Source organism: Chiroxiphia lanceolata, chromosome 21 (genome assembly GCF_009829145.1).
Source record: "Chiroxiphia lanceolata isolate bChiLan1 chromosome 21, bChiLan1.pri, whole genome shotgun sequence".
NCBI classification, from domain to species: Eukaryota; Metazoa; Chordata; class Aves; order Passeriformes; family Pipridae; genus Chiroxiphia; species Chiroxiphia lanceolata.
Genome location: NC_045657.1, coordinates 4,133,412 through 4,152,121, shown reverse-complemented (window position 1 = coordinate 4,152,121; position 18,710 = coordinate 4,133,412). Strand labels below are relative to the sequence as shown.

At 47.2% G+C, this 18,710-nt stretch overlaps 1 protein-coding gene across 1 annotated transcript; it reads left to right on the top strand.

Moving 5' to 3' along the window:
- The first annotated feature begins 283 nt into the window (after positions 1–283).
- On the top strand, positions 284–11,630 carry GFI1B (growth factor independent 1B transcriptional repressor). The gene is made up of 7 exons (XM_032708650.1): positions 284–401; positions 5,558–5,686; positions 7,178–7,324; positions 7,884–8,143; positions 8,384–8,521; positions 8,985–9,150; positions 9,613–11,630. The coding sequence occupies exons 2-7, from the start codon at positions 5,572–5,574 to the stop codon at positions 9,789–9,791; spliced, it is 1,005 nt and encodes a 334-aa protein (XP_032564541.1). The 5' UTR covers positions 284–401; positions 5,558–5,571; the 3' UTR covers positions 9,792–11,630.
- Positions 11,631–18,710: the final 7,080 nt, after the last annotated feature.

The following is an 18,710-nucleotide window of genomic DNA, read 5'->3' as shown; positions in this document are numbered from 1 at the left end:
ATATGACAGAGGAGTATCCCTGCAGAAGGAGAAGCTGCCCCTGGAAGTGAAGGGTGCTGCCCCCAGGGCTCCGAGCTGGGCATCGTGAATTCTCTTCAAGTTTTCAAAGTCCTGGAAAGTTTTGATAAGCAAATACTTTCTGGGCTCTGCTTCTCCATTGGCTGTTTCTTCACCGCCAGATTTTGACACAAATAATCTGATTGAAAAATCAGGGAGGGGAACAGGGGCGAAAAAAAAAACAACAAACCAAAACCAAGAGAGAGAAAAAAAAAGGAGAAGTATCTATTTCAGCAGACTGCGAACAAGAGAAAAAGTGGAAGAGGAGTCCTGAGAGAAGGCGACGTCCCGCTGGTCTGGGGAGATTTCAAGGAGAATCCAGTAAAGCAAAGTCCCCCAAACAGGTGATTGATTTATTCTTTTAACCACTTTCATTTTTATTGTTTTCCTCATTTCTCTGATATGTTTTTTTCCTAAGCTTTTTTTTTCCTTCTTCTTTGCTTTTGTTTGCAAAAATATGTGACATATTCCATGGAGTAAGTCTCTTGTCCTGAGGATTCCTTTATGGAGATAGTTCACTTGACTCATTCGAATTCAACCTTTTAAAATTATATACCATATAAACCTTTTAAAATTATATACCATATACTTCACTCTCACACGTGGCAATGTGCTCACATGAGAGTAGAACAAAATACGAGGGATGTGACAGTGGTCTCAGATACCTGTGTCCCAGCAAGCTCCATCAGCAGGATTAGTTTCTGGATGCAGAGTTTTGTACTTTGCCACTGAGGAAGGGGCAAACTGTGTTTTCCCTTTTAATTGCTCTTTTGCAGGGCCAGAGCTTTAAATTCAGAGAGTAGGACACCTCTGCTCACATCACCTGTGCCAGTCTTTTCCGATGACAGCTCAGCCTCTCCTGTTCAGAATTTTTGCTTCAAATCTCCCTTTTATTAATTTTCCATCCTTTTTAAGTAGAGGCTGATCAGTGTAACAATTTTTAGCATATGGAATTAGCTATTTATAGGCACTTCTCACATACCACCAGATTGATTCAATACATTAGGCAGGAAAGCAAATGATTTGCAAGTTCATTAAGTGCATCTATACATTAAGGGGGTATCAAATTTATTAGATTGCACTTTATAACTCCATCTTTCCATGGCAAAGTTTCCTGAAGCCAGTGGCATTCCCAACATCGCTGGGAGCTACGTGGGGTTTTTAAAGAACAAATGCTGCAATTATAGTCTAAACATTTTTTCCAGGTACTACAGATATCCCAGCATTTCTGTTCCCCTTCTGGGACAAAATTCCCACCGTAATTTGCTGCCCCTGCCATAATGTCCATTTGCCCAGTCTGACCACAGGAATTAAAAATGACCTGTTCATTTTTCCACTAAAAAAGACACATTCAAATGACTTGCCCCAAGTATATTCTACATTGCAATGATGGACTAAACATGATTAATTTTGTAAAAAGCTGAAATTCTTTCAAATTTGACTTTAAAGAGTCAGGAGTCCTTAAAACCTCTCTCTCCTTTTTTTTTTTTTTTTAAATTTTCTTATTTTATTTGATTTGGACTCTTAAAAATTTCAGATACCTCCTGTTTTGGTTTGTGCTTTTTTTCTTCAAAAAAAATAGTCTTTTTAAAGACAAGCTGTTCTGTATTTTTGGAAGCTTCACCTTTGTGAGAAAGAACAGAAAAAGAAGCAATATTGAGATATAAGTTAAGTAATGAAAAGGAAATAAGTCTCTTTTAGCCTAAAACTTTGTACACTCATCAACTTGTATGAAGATATATATCAGTTGTTAGTTAAAATTGTTTCTGCTGAGTGTAGCAAGAAAAAGTGTTTAATCTCTACAATTACCTCATAAATCCGAAAATGGAATTACTTGAATTTAGAGAAAAATGCAAGTCAGCTTTAGAATGAAACTTTTGGTGCATGTTGAGTCCCTGATTCAGTGTGGCACAATCCTGCAAACACCTGTCCCCGCTGAAGGCTCCACAATCTAATTCAGTGAGAATATTAATTTCTTCTAAATGATATCAAAGGACTCAGTCCCGTGGGTTTAGGTGCTGTGAGCTGCCGTGTAATGAAGTGGGAGATGGAGCTTCACTGAGGGATCTGGTGAAATTCGGATCCTGGAGTCAGAAACCACCCCCTAAATTAAGAACCAAACCCTTTTCATTTGGTTCTTTCCCCATCTGCAGTGTTTTAATATCACATTAGAGATTTACGTGGGATACTCGGCAAAATCACCAGAGAGCATCGCTGAGGGTGAGGGAATTTGGAGTTTGAACTCGGGAGGGACACACAAATGCTGGGTGTGCTTTCAGATCTGACTGAGCAATTTATGACTGCGGAAAGAAACCTTTCTAAGGCACTACAGGTGAGGTTCCCAAAATAGTGAAGCAGGATTTTTTTCCCTTGGGTCCTGCTGTCCTTTCCTCAGGGCACGTTATGACATTATTATACAGCTGCATGAATGGCAAGCAAATAACAATGTCAGTTGTAGCTGGCTACTGGCTTTATATCCTGTAATGAATTTTAAAAAACCAGCCAGGACTGTTCAGTTTTGGTTGGGAGCATCTGCCCAAGTAATGATTTCTCTTGTGCACTTACCACTCCACGTAGAAACTGGTGCCACAGGGGCTGAAAGGAACAGACTCCATAGTAATAAAGTTTAATTTTCAGCAAAAGGCTGAAGCCAAATTCTGTTGGAAGCTTCAGTGACTCTGAGACATGGTGGGATCTGTTGTCCATAGCACTGCTTTCCCTGGGAAGTACAGTTGGCCATTAGGGGCAGGTGATCACTTGCAACTGATAATCTGGAGTTTCAGGGGAAGACAGTACTTTTTCCTTTCACAATCACTGCCTGTAGCTTTCCTCTAACCTGGTTGTGTGCATCACAAAGGCAGTGCAGTGCAGTTGTTAATTAACTCTGCTTTGGGCTCCCAGTTCCTGTTTTTTTTCTCTAAAATGGGGTGGGGGAAGGTAACTTCCTTTTGCAACGTTCAGTCCATTAAAGATCAGCACAGGCCCTTATCAGAGGTCACAGTACTGGACCAAATTTTGGCTTTTCCATATGCTGGGGCAAACACATCCAGAAAAATCCTGTGGATTCATGTGCTCTGCTTCCAACCAGCACCAGGAAAGCGGGGCTGTGCTTGGTGCCATCATGGACTTGGCATGTGGGCACTGCCATAAAACACTGCAATGCTTGAGCCACCCACCTCCAACCCTCTGATTTACCTGGCTAAGCTGTCCAGCTACTGCCAGAGGATGCTCTAGCTGGAGACAGGGAGAGTGACTCTTCCAGCAGCGTTGCTGGATGCAGGGTGTCCCCTACATTCAGAGTTATCCACTGCCAGAGCCTCTTCCTCCACCGTGTCAGGAAGCCCAGAGAAATTAACTGGTTAATTCAGGCAGAGAAACCCAATGTCTAAAGCTTTCTGGTATGAATACCCTCCATTGTGGACACAGTCCTGCCCCACCACAAGGGAAATCCCTCTGACATGAGTGGAAACTCCATGGATAAATGGTCTGTGGCAGGATTTCAGCTTGGGGCTCTATGATGTCTATGATGCAGAGTGTGGCTCCATGCACAGGTACCTTACAAGGGACTGATCCTCTGAGCTCAGCTCTGCTCTGGAATGTGAGTGGCACAAGCTAAGCAGAGCTGCTGAATGGTTTTACCCACTGCAGGACACTCCTGGAGCTATTTCTGTGCCTTCAGCTTTTCACTGGGCAGAGACTCTTTACAACACTTAGAATGAATCTCAATAGAGAGAGAAAAATTGTGTTTCACTGTCCTTTCTCTCAAGGGTCTACTTGTGGTTCTTTCTCAATACTGTTTTGTCCTCTTTCTGAAATTAAATTAACAAATCTACTCTTGGCCTCTCTTTTCTCTTATTCATCTCAAGTTACATGTAAATTTCTTGGGAAAAGATGAAGAAAAACAGGTGAGTCATTTTGGAAATAAAAATGGCTGGAGACACCAAGAGTTATCCCTGAAATCATAGAAGGAGCAGTGGGAATCCTGGACCAGATTTAAAAAGACAGCTCTAACTGCATATCCAAAGGCAGGTGGGCTGGTGGGCACCCTGGCAATCCCCCTGTCCACAGGAGACCTCCTTGTGGGAATCCCACAGCACATGGACCTGCAGCTTTAGGCAGCACTGCAAATGTGGCCCTCAGCCCTTTAAACAAAACACCACTGGGCTGTGTAATTATATTTAGCATGAAGGGGTAGTGCAAGTGCTTCTGAACCCTAGGGAGCAGACCTTTCCATCCCTGGCTGTTTGGGATTCCAGAAGTCCATGCTGCTGTATCCTGACTTAGACATTCCATGTCATTCCTACGTAACAGGAGCAGACTTTGTGGATTTTTGAGGTTTTTCTTTAGTAATTAAGTAAGTTACACTGAACTGCTTTCAGGAAAGAGCAAAACTCAATAATACAGTTTCCAGTCAACAGTGAGCCAGGACTCACTGCTGACTTTTCATATGAAATATGGCAAGATTTGTTTTCAGTGTCACCATCCCGAACAATTACAAGGGAAAATGCAAATCCACATGCAAATAAGGCACCAGCTGATATTGCTGCACACAACATTGCCCCTGTTGTCACTCTGCCTCCAGGAGAGCAGTTACCAGGCCCGGGGAGCGGGCACAGGGCGGGCTGGGTTCTGGATAGCACAGATAACAGATGCATTGCAAGAGAAATTTGTGTGATTAAATTTCAGCATTTTATGTTTGTTCCTCACCCGCCATTTCAACGGTCTGCAATGTTTGAGTCAGGTCCAAAAGGTAACTTCTCACCCAGCCCTTCTGCTCTGCCTCTGTTCCCCTGTTGTTTGTCAGCCACAAACCACTCCAGCTACTCAACAAGGAGACCCCCACACACACATCATGGATTTTCCGCTGTCTCTCTCCTATTATTGGTGTTGTTTCTATAATTAGTGTTTCTGTAGCAATTTCACAGAAGAGCCCAGGTCAGGGGCTCTTCCAGGTGCAGTACAAACACTCAGACAGACCCTTTCTCCAAGGGGGATCTCCAACCTGTGGTCCCCACTCAGGGAAGGTGAGGTCAGAGATGCACCATGTCCTGTAGCCAGAGCAGGGAGCTACAAGAGAGAGATCCTGCCTTCCAGTGTGTCTGCCACAGGCACTTCTGGTCTGTACACAGCCCTCAGTTTAAGCCTGTCTCTGTTTCTCCACATACAACATCAAGATTGCTGTAATCCTTTGCCTTGACCTGGGGCAGATAGTGAAGTGTAATTTTTACAGTGTCAGAGACCACCTTGCAGTAAGTTTTTCATTTAGCCCCTTCCACAGCTCTGTGTTTTCCTCAGAGCTGAGATCCATCACACACCCAAACCCATGCAACCCCTCCCTGCTCCTCAGCTGGCTGGAGGGACCTTTGAGGTGATCTCCTTGTCTCCCCACTACAAGTTCTAATTCACTGCTGCTCACATAGCTGAGGGCTGGGGGGACAAATGGGAAACTCATCCCTAAGCCACAGAGATTTACCTGCTGTTTTTCTGTGTTTCTGCCCAGAGAGTGAATGGAAAATGCCACGTTCCTTTTTGGTGAAGAGCAAAAAGGCTCATACCTACCACCACCACCGCTTTGTGGAAGATGACCTGCCTGCACTCACGTGGGGCCCAGTAAGCTCTGCCTTCACTGGTGAGTCAGTCCATCCACTGGGCTTGTAAGAACACACCAAGGGAAATCAGTCATTGAGTAGGCAAGTAAAGGAGTGGGGTGAATGAGCTAAAGAGCATCAAAGGGCTTCTACAGGGGCACATCAGTCTAAGGACAAACTGATCCCTTACTCTGTGTCTGCTCTCTACGCCAAATCCACAAATCCAAATTTAGATCCTCCCTTTGTTCCCTACTCGGTTGCTGGGGAGATTTGAGATATCAGATTGCTGAGTGGAGTTGGTCACATTTGGGATAGAAGGCCAATTTCAGGCCACTAACAGCTGGGAAAAGAGCTTGCCCTTGGTTGTCAGTCTCCTGCAAACTCTTCACAACTCTGCCACCTCCATCTCTAGCTTCCCATATTTGTTGCCCACGTTCTCTCTGCACTACATCCTCTCTACCTGCGTGTTACCACCTCTTCCTGATGATTTGCAAGGAAGGCTACAGCCAGAGTGAAAAAATACTAGGGATACGCTAACACTGCCTGTGAGGAGTCCTACACACTCACAGGTGAAGGGCCAGCTGCTCTATACTGTATGAACACCAACCAACAGCTTCTGCCTCTGCCTGCTGCCCTCCCTCTGCTCCTGTTCCTGCTCTGACAGGGCTGGGGCAATTATCTTCTTCCTTCAGGCACCATTCAGATTTTCATTATTCAAATCTAGGATCAACTTACTCTTTTTTCTAGCCCTGACTATCAAATTAGAGTCCAACCCTGTGATAAGTCTGATAAAAAGGAAAGGAGGTGACATTTTCATTTCAATTCCTGCCATCGTCTTTTGACTATTTGTTGTGTCTGTCTGGTGCACTGGAGGGTTTTGATGACAGATAAATGCTGTCCTTCAGCAGACCTGTCCCATCTCCAGCACAAAGGAGGCACATGTGTTGGACCTCTGTCCATTTTAAATTCTTACTGCAAAGTCTACATTCTAAAAAGTGCTGGTTGGTCTCTTTAAGGGCTGGGACAAGCATGGAGAAATGGGAGTGTGGGCAGGAGAAGATGAAGCTCAGTAGTCTTTGCAACTGCATAAGCAGTTACCTCCCCTCTCTGCTTCCCTACTTGGCTGTCCATAAATCCAGGTTAACAATACCCAGCTCTCTTAGGAGAGGGGTGGGGAGGTTAATAAGTTAGTGATTGTTAGTTACCCACACAAATGGAAATGGTTTTAAATAGGGAAATGATTCTTACAGATATATGGCCTTCTAGTGTTAATCCACTCTCACTGTAGAGGGTATCAAGTGTCCTGTCATCTCATCCTGCCCCCCTCTCCCTTGCCAATCTCATCCTGCTTGGAATTTCCCTTTGCAGTGGACAGACCTTGATTGCCCTGCTGATTGCAGCACTTTGCACTTATTCAGGGAATTGAGCACAGGCTCCTGTGTCCAAGCACAGTTCATACATGAGTGCAAAACTCACCTTAACAGACTCCTTGTAAGAGGAAGAACGACCTGTGACCCTGCTCTGTGTTACAGCCACAGGAGACAGGACGCCAGAGGACATCAAGAAACAGGACCTGGAATGTGTGATTCCAAAACAAGAAAAGGACCCACTTGAACTGAAGGAAGAAAGTGTCCCTGTCCAGTACCTGAGCAGGATGCTGCCAGGCCCTTCAGCTCAAGGTCTGCTACCCAAAACCACAATTGCAAAAGAGGTCAGGTCTGGGCTGGCTAAAACTGGGCCCAGGTTTTCAGTAAATGGCAGCTCTCACCTTGACACCAATGGTCAAACTTGTCCCAGGCAGAGCTCATCAGGAGAATTCTGTATTTCCCTTTACAGTTCTGGTCTAGATCAGCATCTCCCTGAAGGATGCTGCTGTGATTCCCAAAGGGGGAACATCCCCATCTCAGTGCAGTTCTGTGCTCTGTGGTCAAGGCAGGTGTCCATATGTTGTTCAAACACCACATGAAGCAGGGCTAGTAGGGGGCTTAAAACTCCCTTAGCCATCACATTTCCATGGCATTCTTTGCCATAAAATTTCCTCAGATTGTAATCAAAGTCACAATAGGAACTTTTCATGGGGAATCGGGATTTGAATTGAGGAGGAGGAGTTGCCAACTGGAACTCCCAAGGTCAGGCAAGGCATTCAATGGAGAAATGGGAGCTGGGGGACTTTTTTACTGATGCTCAACTTCAGGCAGTGGTGTGACACTCACTTCTCCCTTTCTTCTGCAAACTCAGAGATGCCCATCCCAGCTCTGCAGATCAAGGACTGCACTAACACAACCACCCCTGCCTTCTACAAAACCGGCTTCTCTTGGGATGCTTTCCACGTGCCATACAGCTACCAACAGATGTCCTCCACCATGCAGTCAGCCCTGCTGGAGCACCCTGTTAGCCTGTATGGGAGCCACCTCCTGCCAAGCTCCGAGCCCCCCCTGGACTACAGCATGCACTACTCCTCAGACATGGAGACCTACCACTGCGTGAAGTGCAACAAGGTTTGTGTGTCACAGGAGAGCCTCGGGGATGGGGAGGGCCTGGAGGGATTTTCACCGAATAGTGGGTCACACCAAAATGCAACACGTGGCTCAAAACAGGTCACCTAGTCAGGCACTGGGAGTGATGCAGTTCACGTGGCCCACGAGAGGGAAGAATCCAATAAAGGGAAGGAATTGAAAACAGAGGTGGAGACACAGCCACCTCATGCCAAAAATTATCCCTGGCATTTTGTTTTGCAGGTGTTCTCCACTCCCCATGGACTGGAGGTCCATGTCCGAAGGTCTCACAGTGGGACCCGGCCCTTTGCTTGTGAAGTGTGTGGCAAAACCTTTGGGCACGCTGTAAGCCTGGAGCAGCACACCAATATCCACTCCCAGGTGTGTAGGATGTGTCCAGAGAACCAGCTCTCCAGAGCTCATGAGGGCTTGGACTTTGGCTGTTGCTTAATCCATTATAGAGGAAGTGACATTTCCTCAGTTACAAACGTGGTGTCTTTCCTGTAGCACCCAGTGACAACACCAGGAGCTCTGAGGACCACAGATCATAGATCTTGGTCTCACAAATCTCAGACTGCCCTTGAGAATTCCTTGGATGGGAGGGGAGGATCATTGCTGCCTGTTCTGCTGTGCCTCACCTCCTCCTAGAGGGTGCAGGAGTTTGGATCACAAGACATAATCCATTTCCATAAGTAACCCTCCTGCATTCCCTTTGTACTGCTCCCAGCACATCAGTCCAGGAGCCAAGGAGATTTGCTTATCAAATCTACTATTCTCATCACTCTTCAAGCTCTGTCACATGTCTTGCAGTCTCAGACATCCCATGATTTTCCTTCCCCAACAGGAAAGAAGCTTTGAGTGCAAGATGTGTGGGAAGACATTCAAACGTTCCTCCACCCTCTCCACTCATCTGCTGATCCATTCGGACACACGGCCCTATCCCTGCCAGTACTGTGGCAAACGCTTCCACCAGAAGTCAGATATGAAGAAACACACTTACATCCACACTGGTGAGAAACAAAATATCCCCAACAGGCAAATGCAGATTAGAGCCCATGGTGTAAATGCACATTCATAATCACCAGACACAGTGATATTGGATGAGGGTTAAGTCCAGAGGCACTGGAAAGTCATTATTCCCTCAGTGGTAGGGTGGCAGAAGGTCAAAGCACCCCTGGGATGCACGTCCTGCTCTGTGTGACAAGGAGGTGCTTATTGACCAGCCTCTGGTACATGACATGGTTGTCCCCAGCCCTGGATGCAGGCAGGGCAAGGATCACCCAGCTGGAGAGGGCTGCCTCTGGCTCTTCCCACCCTCTGGTGCTGGATCACAATCCAGAGGTGTTTCCAGGACAGCTGGGCTGGCAGCACCCTGATGCCCAAGCACAGCCAGTCTGAATCTGCTGAAGGGCATTTCTACCTCCTTTCTCTCACCTGTTAAAGTATTTTTTACCATTTTCTGTGCCCTGCAGGTGAGAAGCCCCACAAATGCCAGGTCTGTGGCAAAGCCTTCAGCCAGAGCTCCAACCTCATCACCCACAGCCGCAAACACACTGGGTTCAAACCCTTCAGCTGCGAGCTCTGTGCCAAGGGCTTCCAGCGCAAGGTGGATCTGCGGAGGCACCGCGAGACCCAGCACAGCCTCAAGTGAGGAAGGGCTCCAGGTCTTTGCTGGAGCTCCCACTGCAGACTGTCCCCAGCATCTCCATCCAGTGTGGGACTCATAAGGCATCCTGTGTTCCCCTGGGGACTGGCAAAGTCACGTCATTGGCTTTGGTGCTTGGTACCCCAGCGCCTTGCACATCCCAAAGAAACCTCGGGAGGGGTCTCACTTTTCAATTGCAACAGGTACCAGCCCAGATCTGACATCACCTGTTTGCTCAAGTGCAAACCCAGAGAAATTCCTCCAAGGTCACTGTTACTCTGGATTGACACCATGTGCAGAATCCAGTTCTTTCAGGCTGCCCAGCAGTGAGGTAGGAACTCCTGGGCTGGTGGGAGCCACAATCTGTGCCAAGCCAGTGCTGTAACCGTGTCCTGCTCTGATGGTTGGGAAGATAAGGCCAGGCCATGCAAATAGATTGCATTCAGTGAGCTGTGTTCAGCCTGGACAGGGCTTCTGCAGAGACTTGCCCAGGCCATAAATTCTGCCAACAGACACCTAAAGTCATTTCTTTCAGCAGAGCATTTACTGTGATCAAATGACAAGTTAACTGTGCTGTATTTTTAGCTTGGAGTGGGAGGAAAATACTGAAGAAACAGCTCCTATCCCTAGCTGATAACAGGGGTCTCTAAATACATTCCTCAGACACACCATGCTGCAAAGATCCCTGCCTTGGTGGCAAGCAAGCCAGCTCCAGGAGGAGCCATGCCACAGCACCAGGCATAAGCCCCATGTCTTGGTACCATGGGAGAGTCTGGCTGCTTTTGGAATCTGGGCTCTGGTATGTCCCTCAATATTTCAGTGCATACCAACTCAGAAATGTCCTGAGCAGTCCTGTGTCACTGCATGGTCAGGACTGGCCCTTGGATGTCGATGCCAAGGGCCAGAATCCTGCTTTCCAGCCTCTCTCTTAAAGGAGGAAGTGGCTGAGCCTGTACACGCTGGCAGAGTATGCAAGTACCTTACAAATATTATACAAACAGAGCAGTGGCATTTCCTCCTTCTTCCAGGTTCAGGGGGTGAAGCAAAGCACTGGAACAACTAAAGAACCAGTTCCCCTCCAAGCTCTGCTACATTCTCTCTCTCTAACCTTTGGCAAGTCACTGCACTGGGCTTTTGTTTCTCCCCCCCCCCTTCTGGTGACGTGGGATCATTCTCTCAGGTTTGTAGAGTCCCTTGAGTTCTTAACAGGAAGGACAAAGTATTATTATAACACAAATAAGGCAAGTGCTTCCACTTAAGCAGGGCACTGTAGCAGCACACAGCCCACTCCATAACTACATCCCTGAACACACGGCCTTGGACAATGACACCAGCGGGAATTACCCTGGGAATGGGCTGTGGCACAAACCATTTCACTCCAAAGGTTTATGAGGGAAGGCTGCCATCGTGGGCAAAGACAAATGGTCCAAGTGGAAAATTCATGTATTGCCAGGAGAGAAGAGATGTCTGTCCTGCCCTCAGTTACACTGCTGTGAATCCAAAGTTATTCTCCTAAGACCTAAAATGTACTTGCCCCTGTTCTATGCTGTGCCTAAGCTGTTAGTTATTAATACGCTTTCTGGAAGCTCAAAACAGAGTCTGTACTCCTGGCTTTACTTGTACACTGTAAATATGTATTTATACTTATTCTAATGTATATTTTTATTGCTCTGTACCAGACAGTGACAACATGTAGAGGCCTGCTGGGATTTATCTGATAAATCTGTTCCCTCTCAGATACAAATACACTCTCTGGGCTAACAGAGTGTATTTCATGTTCAAAATACCCTTTTCAAGAACAGCTCATGCTTTGCTCTGAAGATGCAGGAGGTGGGGATGGGGTAGAAAAGGAGAAGGGAAAGAGTATAGTATAATTTACTGTTTCAGGGGAAATAAAGATGGACATTCACATGCAGAACAGGCCTACCCTCAGGGAGACATTCATCCCTGGAGACAGATTGGTGCAGAGTCCCACACAGGCCAGAGTCAGCTCTTCAGAGCAGGAGGAGCACCCCAGATACACAGGAATGTGTCCAGATGGTACTGTCAAAGCCTCCATTAAATCTCTGCTGGCCTTTCCTGAGTCGTGCCAGAACCTGGTCAGGGCAGGGACTCTGGGGAAGGTGTATCACCTGTGATGGAACTGGTCCTGGCTGTGGCACAGGCATACACACACACGGGAACACTCTCACACATGCACAAGCCCTGCTCAAGGTAAAGTAATTTCAGCTTATTAAGACCACTGCCAAAAATGCCAACCATGCTTGTTGTTCCCCCTGTCCTCCACAAACCTGCAAACAGAAGTATTTAAACAGTGTGTCAGCATCTGAACTACTCAGGAGCAAATACTCTCCAGCCCCAAACCACACTGACACAGCAGCACAGACTTCCCTGTGTGTGTCCTGGGGACAGCAGTGTGTCTGACTCATGTAAAGCTCCCCAGCTTTGGCCATTCTGGAGGCAAGTGCTGGCACACACCAACCAGCACTATGGCAAGAGTGCCTGCAAGACCAGTCACAAAACCAAACCAGGCAGCTGGTTCTTTGGAGCCTGCTGAAGGAGGGCTGCTGCATCCCTCAGATTTCCATCCCTATCTTTGGTTTCCATGGTACAGAGGAGCAATAACCTTCAATGGACAGCTGGGAGCTTCTCTCCTGAGCTATCCAGGAATTCCTGAAGAGCAGCTACACTGGAGGAGGCAGTGTCAGCCTCAGCCTGGTTTTTGTGAGGAGCCTGATGGGCACAGGAGGTGCAGGAACTGCTTTAGATGGACAGGCAACAAGTGGAGAAGCAGACTGGGGTGGCTGTAGGCTGTGCTGCTGCAGAGCTGGACTCAGGAAAACACGTCTGTGGGCAGAGCAGTGCAGGGGATCCAGTCTGACCCCCTCCCACAGGCACTGGGAGCGTATCTCCAGAAGCACAGGCTGTGGATGGAGGCCAGCTGGCAAAGGCATCAGCCAGACAGTACAGCCAGAGCCAGGAGGTGACCTGAGAAGGGAGGAGGAGGAGAGGGAATTAACTTGAAGCGTTTTCCCAATAAGACACTACAGTTTCTTCCTCTTGAGTAAAAAGGTGCTACTTTCAGTTCACCAGGTAATGCTGCCTAAGCCCTGACCTTCCTTTAGGCCTATGGATGCCACCAGCCCAAAGGAAAAACAAGGCAGAACCCCACAGCCCCTTGTTCACTGCAGTCCCTGATCAAGGAGAGCAATCTCCTGAGGAAGAGGACAGGGGGATCTAGTCTGGCTCTGCTCTGTAGCAAACAGTTCCTCTGCATGCCTCCCCAGGCTTTGAGCATCTGAGTTCCTGAAGCTCTGGAATGCAGGTGAAGGAGCGAGGAAGCACATCTGGCATTACCCAAACCTCACCACACCATGCTGGGGAGAGCCTTCTACTCCCAACAGGGTATGGAGTGGGCAAAGGGCTGCCCTGATCCTTGGAGCTACTGAATCCACACAATGGCTATCCAGGAATGCTCAGCACCTGTCAGGATCAGGCCATGGCTGTCACCCACTCCAAACACACACGGCCTTGGTCTCCAAACATATAAATCCTCCTCAGTTCTGACTACTCTGATACAACCCCTTTCTCACCATCTCCCCTCGCATCAAAAACATTCTGGTCAGTCAATCAAGGAAACAGATAACAAAAAGCAAAATCTCAACTAATCTTTGTAGCTGAAGAAAGAGCTGATTGTTTTTGCCTCCCTCCGAGCCCGCCCTGTATCCTGCACTCCCCCAGTGCTCTTCACACCTTCTTCCCTTTATTGAAAATCCTGGTCTTTGGGCTGTTTTGTTTAGCAAATGAGGCACATGCAAAGCAGTAACCTCAGGTGTCTGTCAGGAGGAGAGAGGTGCCTCTGCTGTCTTCCAGACAGCCTTCAGGCACTGAGAGCAGCAGCCCAGAAGATCTATGATCAGGGATGGATTTCAGTTTGGACATGGGATGCATCTTTCTCTTCCTAATGAAGACAGAGCCACGGGACACCTGCAGGAAGCAGAGGTGTGTTCCCAGCTAGCCCAGCATTAGGCTGGAGCTTTTTTTCAGGTTGTGTCAACCTCACGGAGTGGAATCCTGGAGAAGGCAGAAACCTGAAGCTTTCATGTTGTGCTGGCAATGGTTAGGGAAGGCCTTAAAAGAACTGAGAGGAAGGACAGGTTAAAATAAGACTCCAGTTGGGTATAGGTTCTGTTGGAGGAAAAAGGTTATTTGTTGAACCAAGTTGCTTCCCGCCTTAGACTTCATGAGAAAGTGTTTTCAGTGAAAAAAAGATAAGAGCAGAGTCCCTTGTCCTCATGGCAGGTTGTTCCTGCAGTTGTAGGTGATGGAGACACACCAGCAGGTTAATTCCAGCCCATCAGCACAGCACACAAGGAGAAACCTGAAGGCATTAGGCAATCTCCCAGAAATAGCTGCACACACACGTTTCCTTGTGCAGGGAAATGCTCCTGCCTGTCGTTAAGGGCCTAACCTGGGAATGGATGTGGAGCTCAACCTGCAAAGCTGTCACAGAAAAATAAAAAGAGTACATCATAAACCAATTTTTAACACTTATTCTGCTCACAAAACAGAGAAGTTTTTGCCCTGTCCCCCCTAGAATAGCACATCCACACAGAGGAGACAAACCAGAACAGCCACACCAAAATTCTCCAAGGATAGTTCAATCAGTCAGTGGCCTCTATGGTGGGTAAGACCTAAGAAAACACAGATCCTGACCCGCCATCTTACAACTAACAGTCACCATGGACACACACTGGTCTTGAGGCTGCAGCTCCAAACTGAGACTTGAGATGTACCACATGTTTCCTGTATGACTTGGGGCAAGACACGAGCACTGGATTTCTGAAGTTGTTCAGCACAATACGGAGCTCTCAGAAAGCTTCACTCCATCTGTGAGAGGAGGATAATAATTCCCCCTCTCCCTTTCACTTCACTTGTTTATTTCAACAGTGAGATATCAGGAAGGAGACTGCCCCTCCTTATCTTCCACATCCAGCACCTCACACAATGGAGCTTGATCTAGGCTTGGACACCGAGTGTGACTGTGATAACAAGAGATAGAAACTTAATTCAGCAAAGCACCCTAATTCCATGGCTTAGAAAACCTCCAACAGGCACAGTGAGACCTGCATTAAAACCACTCAACTCCAGATGAGCAGAGGAACAGGGCGAGCAGCAACACAGAGAGGATAAACCAGACATGAATTCCACTGGTGAATAATATTCCAGGAGAGAGACAGAGCTGGATATGGATGCTCTAAACATCCTGCTCAGTGCTCTCATTTTAAATGTGTTGCTTCAACACAAGCACTTCTCAATCTGGTCCTGGGGCTGAGTTTGACCTGTTGGCCCGAGGGTGATCAGTGTTCACTGTACCAGACAGCAAGGCAGGCAGAGAGCAGAGAGTCCCCAGGAATGGGGAAATCTGAGGCTGGGGAGGAGCTGAGTTTTGCACTGAGCTCAGCTTTGGTCTGATAAGTTTATCAAGCACTGCCGGCTGCTAACTGTCAGCCGGGGAAGAGAGCCTGTTAGGGAGGAGGAACAGCTCCCAGGGCAAGATAGGACAGCCCAGGCCTTATCAGAGTGCCTGAGCCAAAGAGGGAACTGGAGAGTGAGCACTTTCCAACCACTTCATCTGAACAACAGACAGATTGGCAGGAAAGGCCTGTCAGCCCTTTGCTTCTGCCACCCAGGCACCGGCAGGGAGCCCCCATCCATGCAAATAACCTGGGAAGTGCAGCAGGAGAGCTGCAAACGTGACCATTGGGGCCCAGGGGAGTGAAGGGGGTAGGTTTTCTTAGAAGAATTGCCCAGGAGGAGGGTCAGATTTACAGCAAACAATCCAGATGCTTACTGAGCAAGCTGCTCCTCTTCGGTGCCCAGAGCAGCACTTCTCCTCCATGCTGCTGTCCCTAGGTTTGGGAGCAGGATCTACCACTTGGGAATTGCACTGGTCACTAAGGGTTGGTGTACAGATAATTGCTCTGTTTCTGAAAAATAGTAAAAACCCCTGAATGAATAGAAGAGGGTAAAACCTGACTGTTCCCATTTGAGCTGCAAGAGCATGGGCCAGCAAATACCACTTCATATCTACTCCTAGGGTGGCAATAACCAGATCAATAAAGCTGAAGATCATAGCAGGGAGACTCTCTTGTGTTTGGATGAGCTCCCTTGGACCTGTGCAAGCTCTCTGTCCACGTACCCCAGCCATGACAGGGAGGTAATAAGAGATTCCTACAGGGCACATCCTCTGCTTGGTTTCCCTGATGAGGTTGGGCCTTGCAGGATAGAACCAGTGCCACATCAGCAGCTTCAACACACGTGTTTCTTCAGCCCATCAGACCTGTTATCAGGTCACTGCTCATCCAGACCATATGGACAGCCATCATCCTGCATCCCACGCAATTCTGGTTCAAACTGGTGTCTTGGATCCTGGCTATTTTACTGAGAGCTGGCCCCAGTGCAAGCCCTGAGCCTGTGCTGGGAGGGTGTGTTCATCCTTGGCTGCCTGGGTTTGAATGCTGTCCCAGGCTCTCCATGGGATATGAAGGAGGAAATCTGCAGCAGCACTGTAGGTCAGGAGATCTCCAATGTGAACTAGTGACTCAAAAGCTCCCTTTTTGGTAAGTAACATGTCTAGGAAGCAATTTAGCTCCTCCTAAAGCACATACCTAAACCAGGACCAAAGTTCTGCCTTTATGCACCTACTTCTCTCCCTGGAGAGAAAGGGAGCTGAGTATCCGAAGGCATCTGAAGTTAGATGAGTCACACCCCTGTGGTTTCTGCACCACTCTCAGGCCAAGTTTCTCACAGCTGCTTCTGTTCCAACCCATAATCTACTATTCTCCAGATCATGAGCAACCTCTAAGTCATCAAAGGCTCCTCAGCAAGCCCTAAGTACAACGGCCACGTTCAGCACCAGCCAACACAACTCTGAGGTTCAAGGCTTCCTCATGAGGAATTAGGGGTTTAAAACCCTTCTCCATTGATTCTGCCTGCCTCTTGAATAATTTTAAAGCAACAGGACTTTATCTTACATCCCAGGCTCCTCTATATTAGGAGCTTTGGTGGGATTTTTGGCAGTGGCCAAGTCCTCTGGTTTCTCTTCTTTATAAAATAGAAGTTATCTCTTGTCTCAGTTGAGGAAGGGGAAGTCAGAAATGACAGAACATTCCTGTTCCTGAAAGGGCCCCATCCTGAGAGTGTGGACATGGTAAACCAGTGTGTCAGTCAGACATCTCTGCCACAGCTCCTTATTTAGATCCATCCTGGAATAGCTTGACTGTAAATCAATCAAGCTCAGTGGACATTCAGGTGTGGCAGCACCTGAAAAAGAGAGTCCAGAAACTGCAGCTGCCTTTTCTGATATTGTGGCATCATGGAGAAAGCTACATATGACACTCAGAACTCAAAGGAGGGTTGTGTTCCTGGCTTTGACCTGTCACTGATCTCAGCCAGTCGCTGTCCCCTCCCTGTGTCTCAGACTTCCCCTTTGGCAAAGTGAGGATAAAAACATGGACATGCTTTGAGATCTACAGATCAGAGCAAGGTAGAATTCCTCCACATGTGCAGTAATTCACTGGAGTGGCACTGTGCAAATCCCACAGAAAACCCATAAAGCATCAAAGTGACATCGGGATCTGCCAACCTGCATTGTTCACTTTAAAATATTTGCCCAAATTTGAGAGGGACAACTAGAAATGGAACTCGGGTCAGCTGGACTTTCAGTCTTGTTTGTTAACCAACTTTCCATCTTACCTCCTTGAAGTACAACTAAGTAGAACAACCCAAGTAAAAACTTTGATCTTAGGAAAAGTATCATGTACTCTTGGTAAGATTTTATTTCTGAATTCTGGAAGATACTTATAAAAATATGCAAAAAACCTCATTTTCTAATGTTTTAAATAAAGGTAGAGCTGACAGAGCAGAAGACCTAATCAAGAGTCAGCAAGACTAATGATACCTTGCATTTCAAAATGCTCATACTGCCTAAAGATTTCAAAATGGCAAAGATGGAAACACCTTATCCCTGTTTTACTGCAAGGAAACCAAGAGAGAGAATGTAACTCAAGGTCACACAGAGAGAGAGTAAAAGACCTGAAGAATGAACCAAGGCATTTTAGGCCCCAGCCTAAATGTTAGGCAGTGGGCAGGATTCAGACCTGTTGCAGCTGCATAAGTTGTACCAGTGGAATTCGGTGCATTCTCTCCAAAAAGAGGCAGGTGAGTGTCTTGGAGCCCTGGCACATCCTTGCTCACACTATACCTTGTTACTGCAAGTCTGGAATAAGTCACTACATACCACAGTTCCAAGACAAATTCCTATTTTCTTAGCTCTGTGTTCCCCCTGAAGTGGGCACAACATCCAACAGACAGCAGGAATTAGCCCCCAGCCTGAAAGTTCTCACAGCGTCATCATTAAGTTTTGCAGGAGATACAACACAAACCTTGCGGTTATCAGGAACAGTAATTTATATTTTTGAGGTGCCACCTCCTCACCCCCATTTCCTCAATCCCAAAGTCCCCAGCAATCTTAGCTCGGAAGGGAATGTGACTCAGGCCTTCAACTGAAGGGCTGTCAAGTGCAAACCCTGAGGGCTGGATGTGGCCGTGGTTTTATCACTGGCCACCAGCTGCCTCTACAGCTCCTGCCTCCTCCCCAATGATTCAGCAAATCTTCTTCAGGCAGAAAAACAAGCACCCAAGTGAACAAATCACAATGTCAGATTACAAAGATGAGCGGGGGGGAAAAGCTGTGGCTCAGAGGAGGGAGATAAAAGCTGGTGAAGTTGCACAAGCCAAGGATGAAAATGCCCAGGAAAAAGTTTTGGGCTGGTTTTTTTTTTTCAGAGGAGGGCAATAATAATGTGAAAAAAAGGTTGTAATTTGGATCCTTTACACTGTGAAGTATGGCTAAGAATAAAA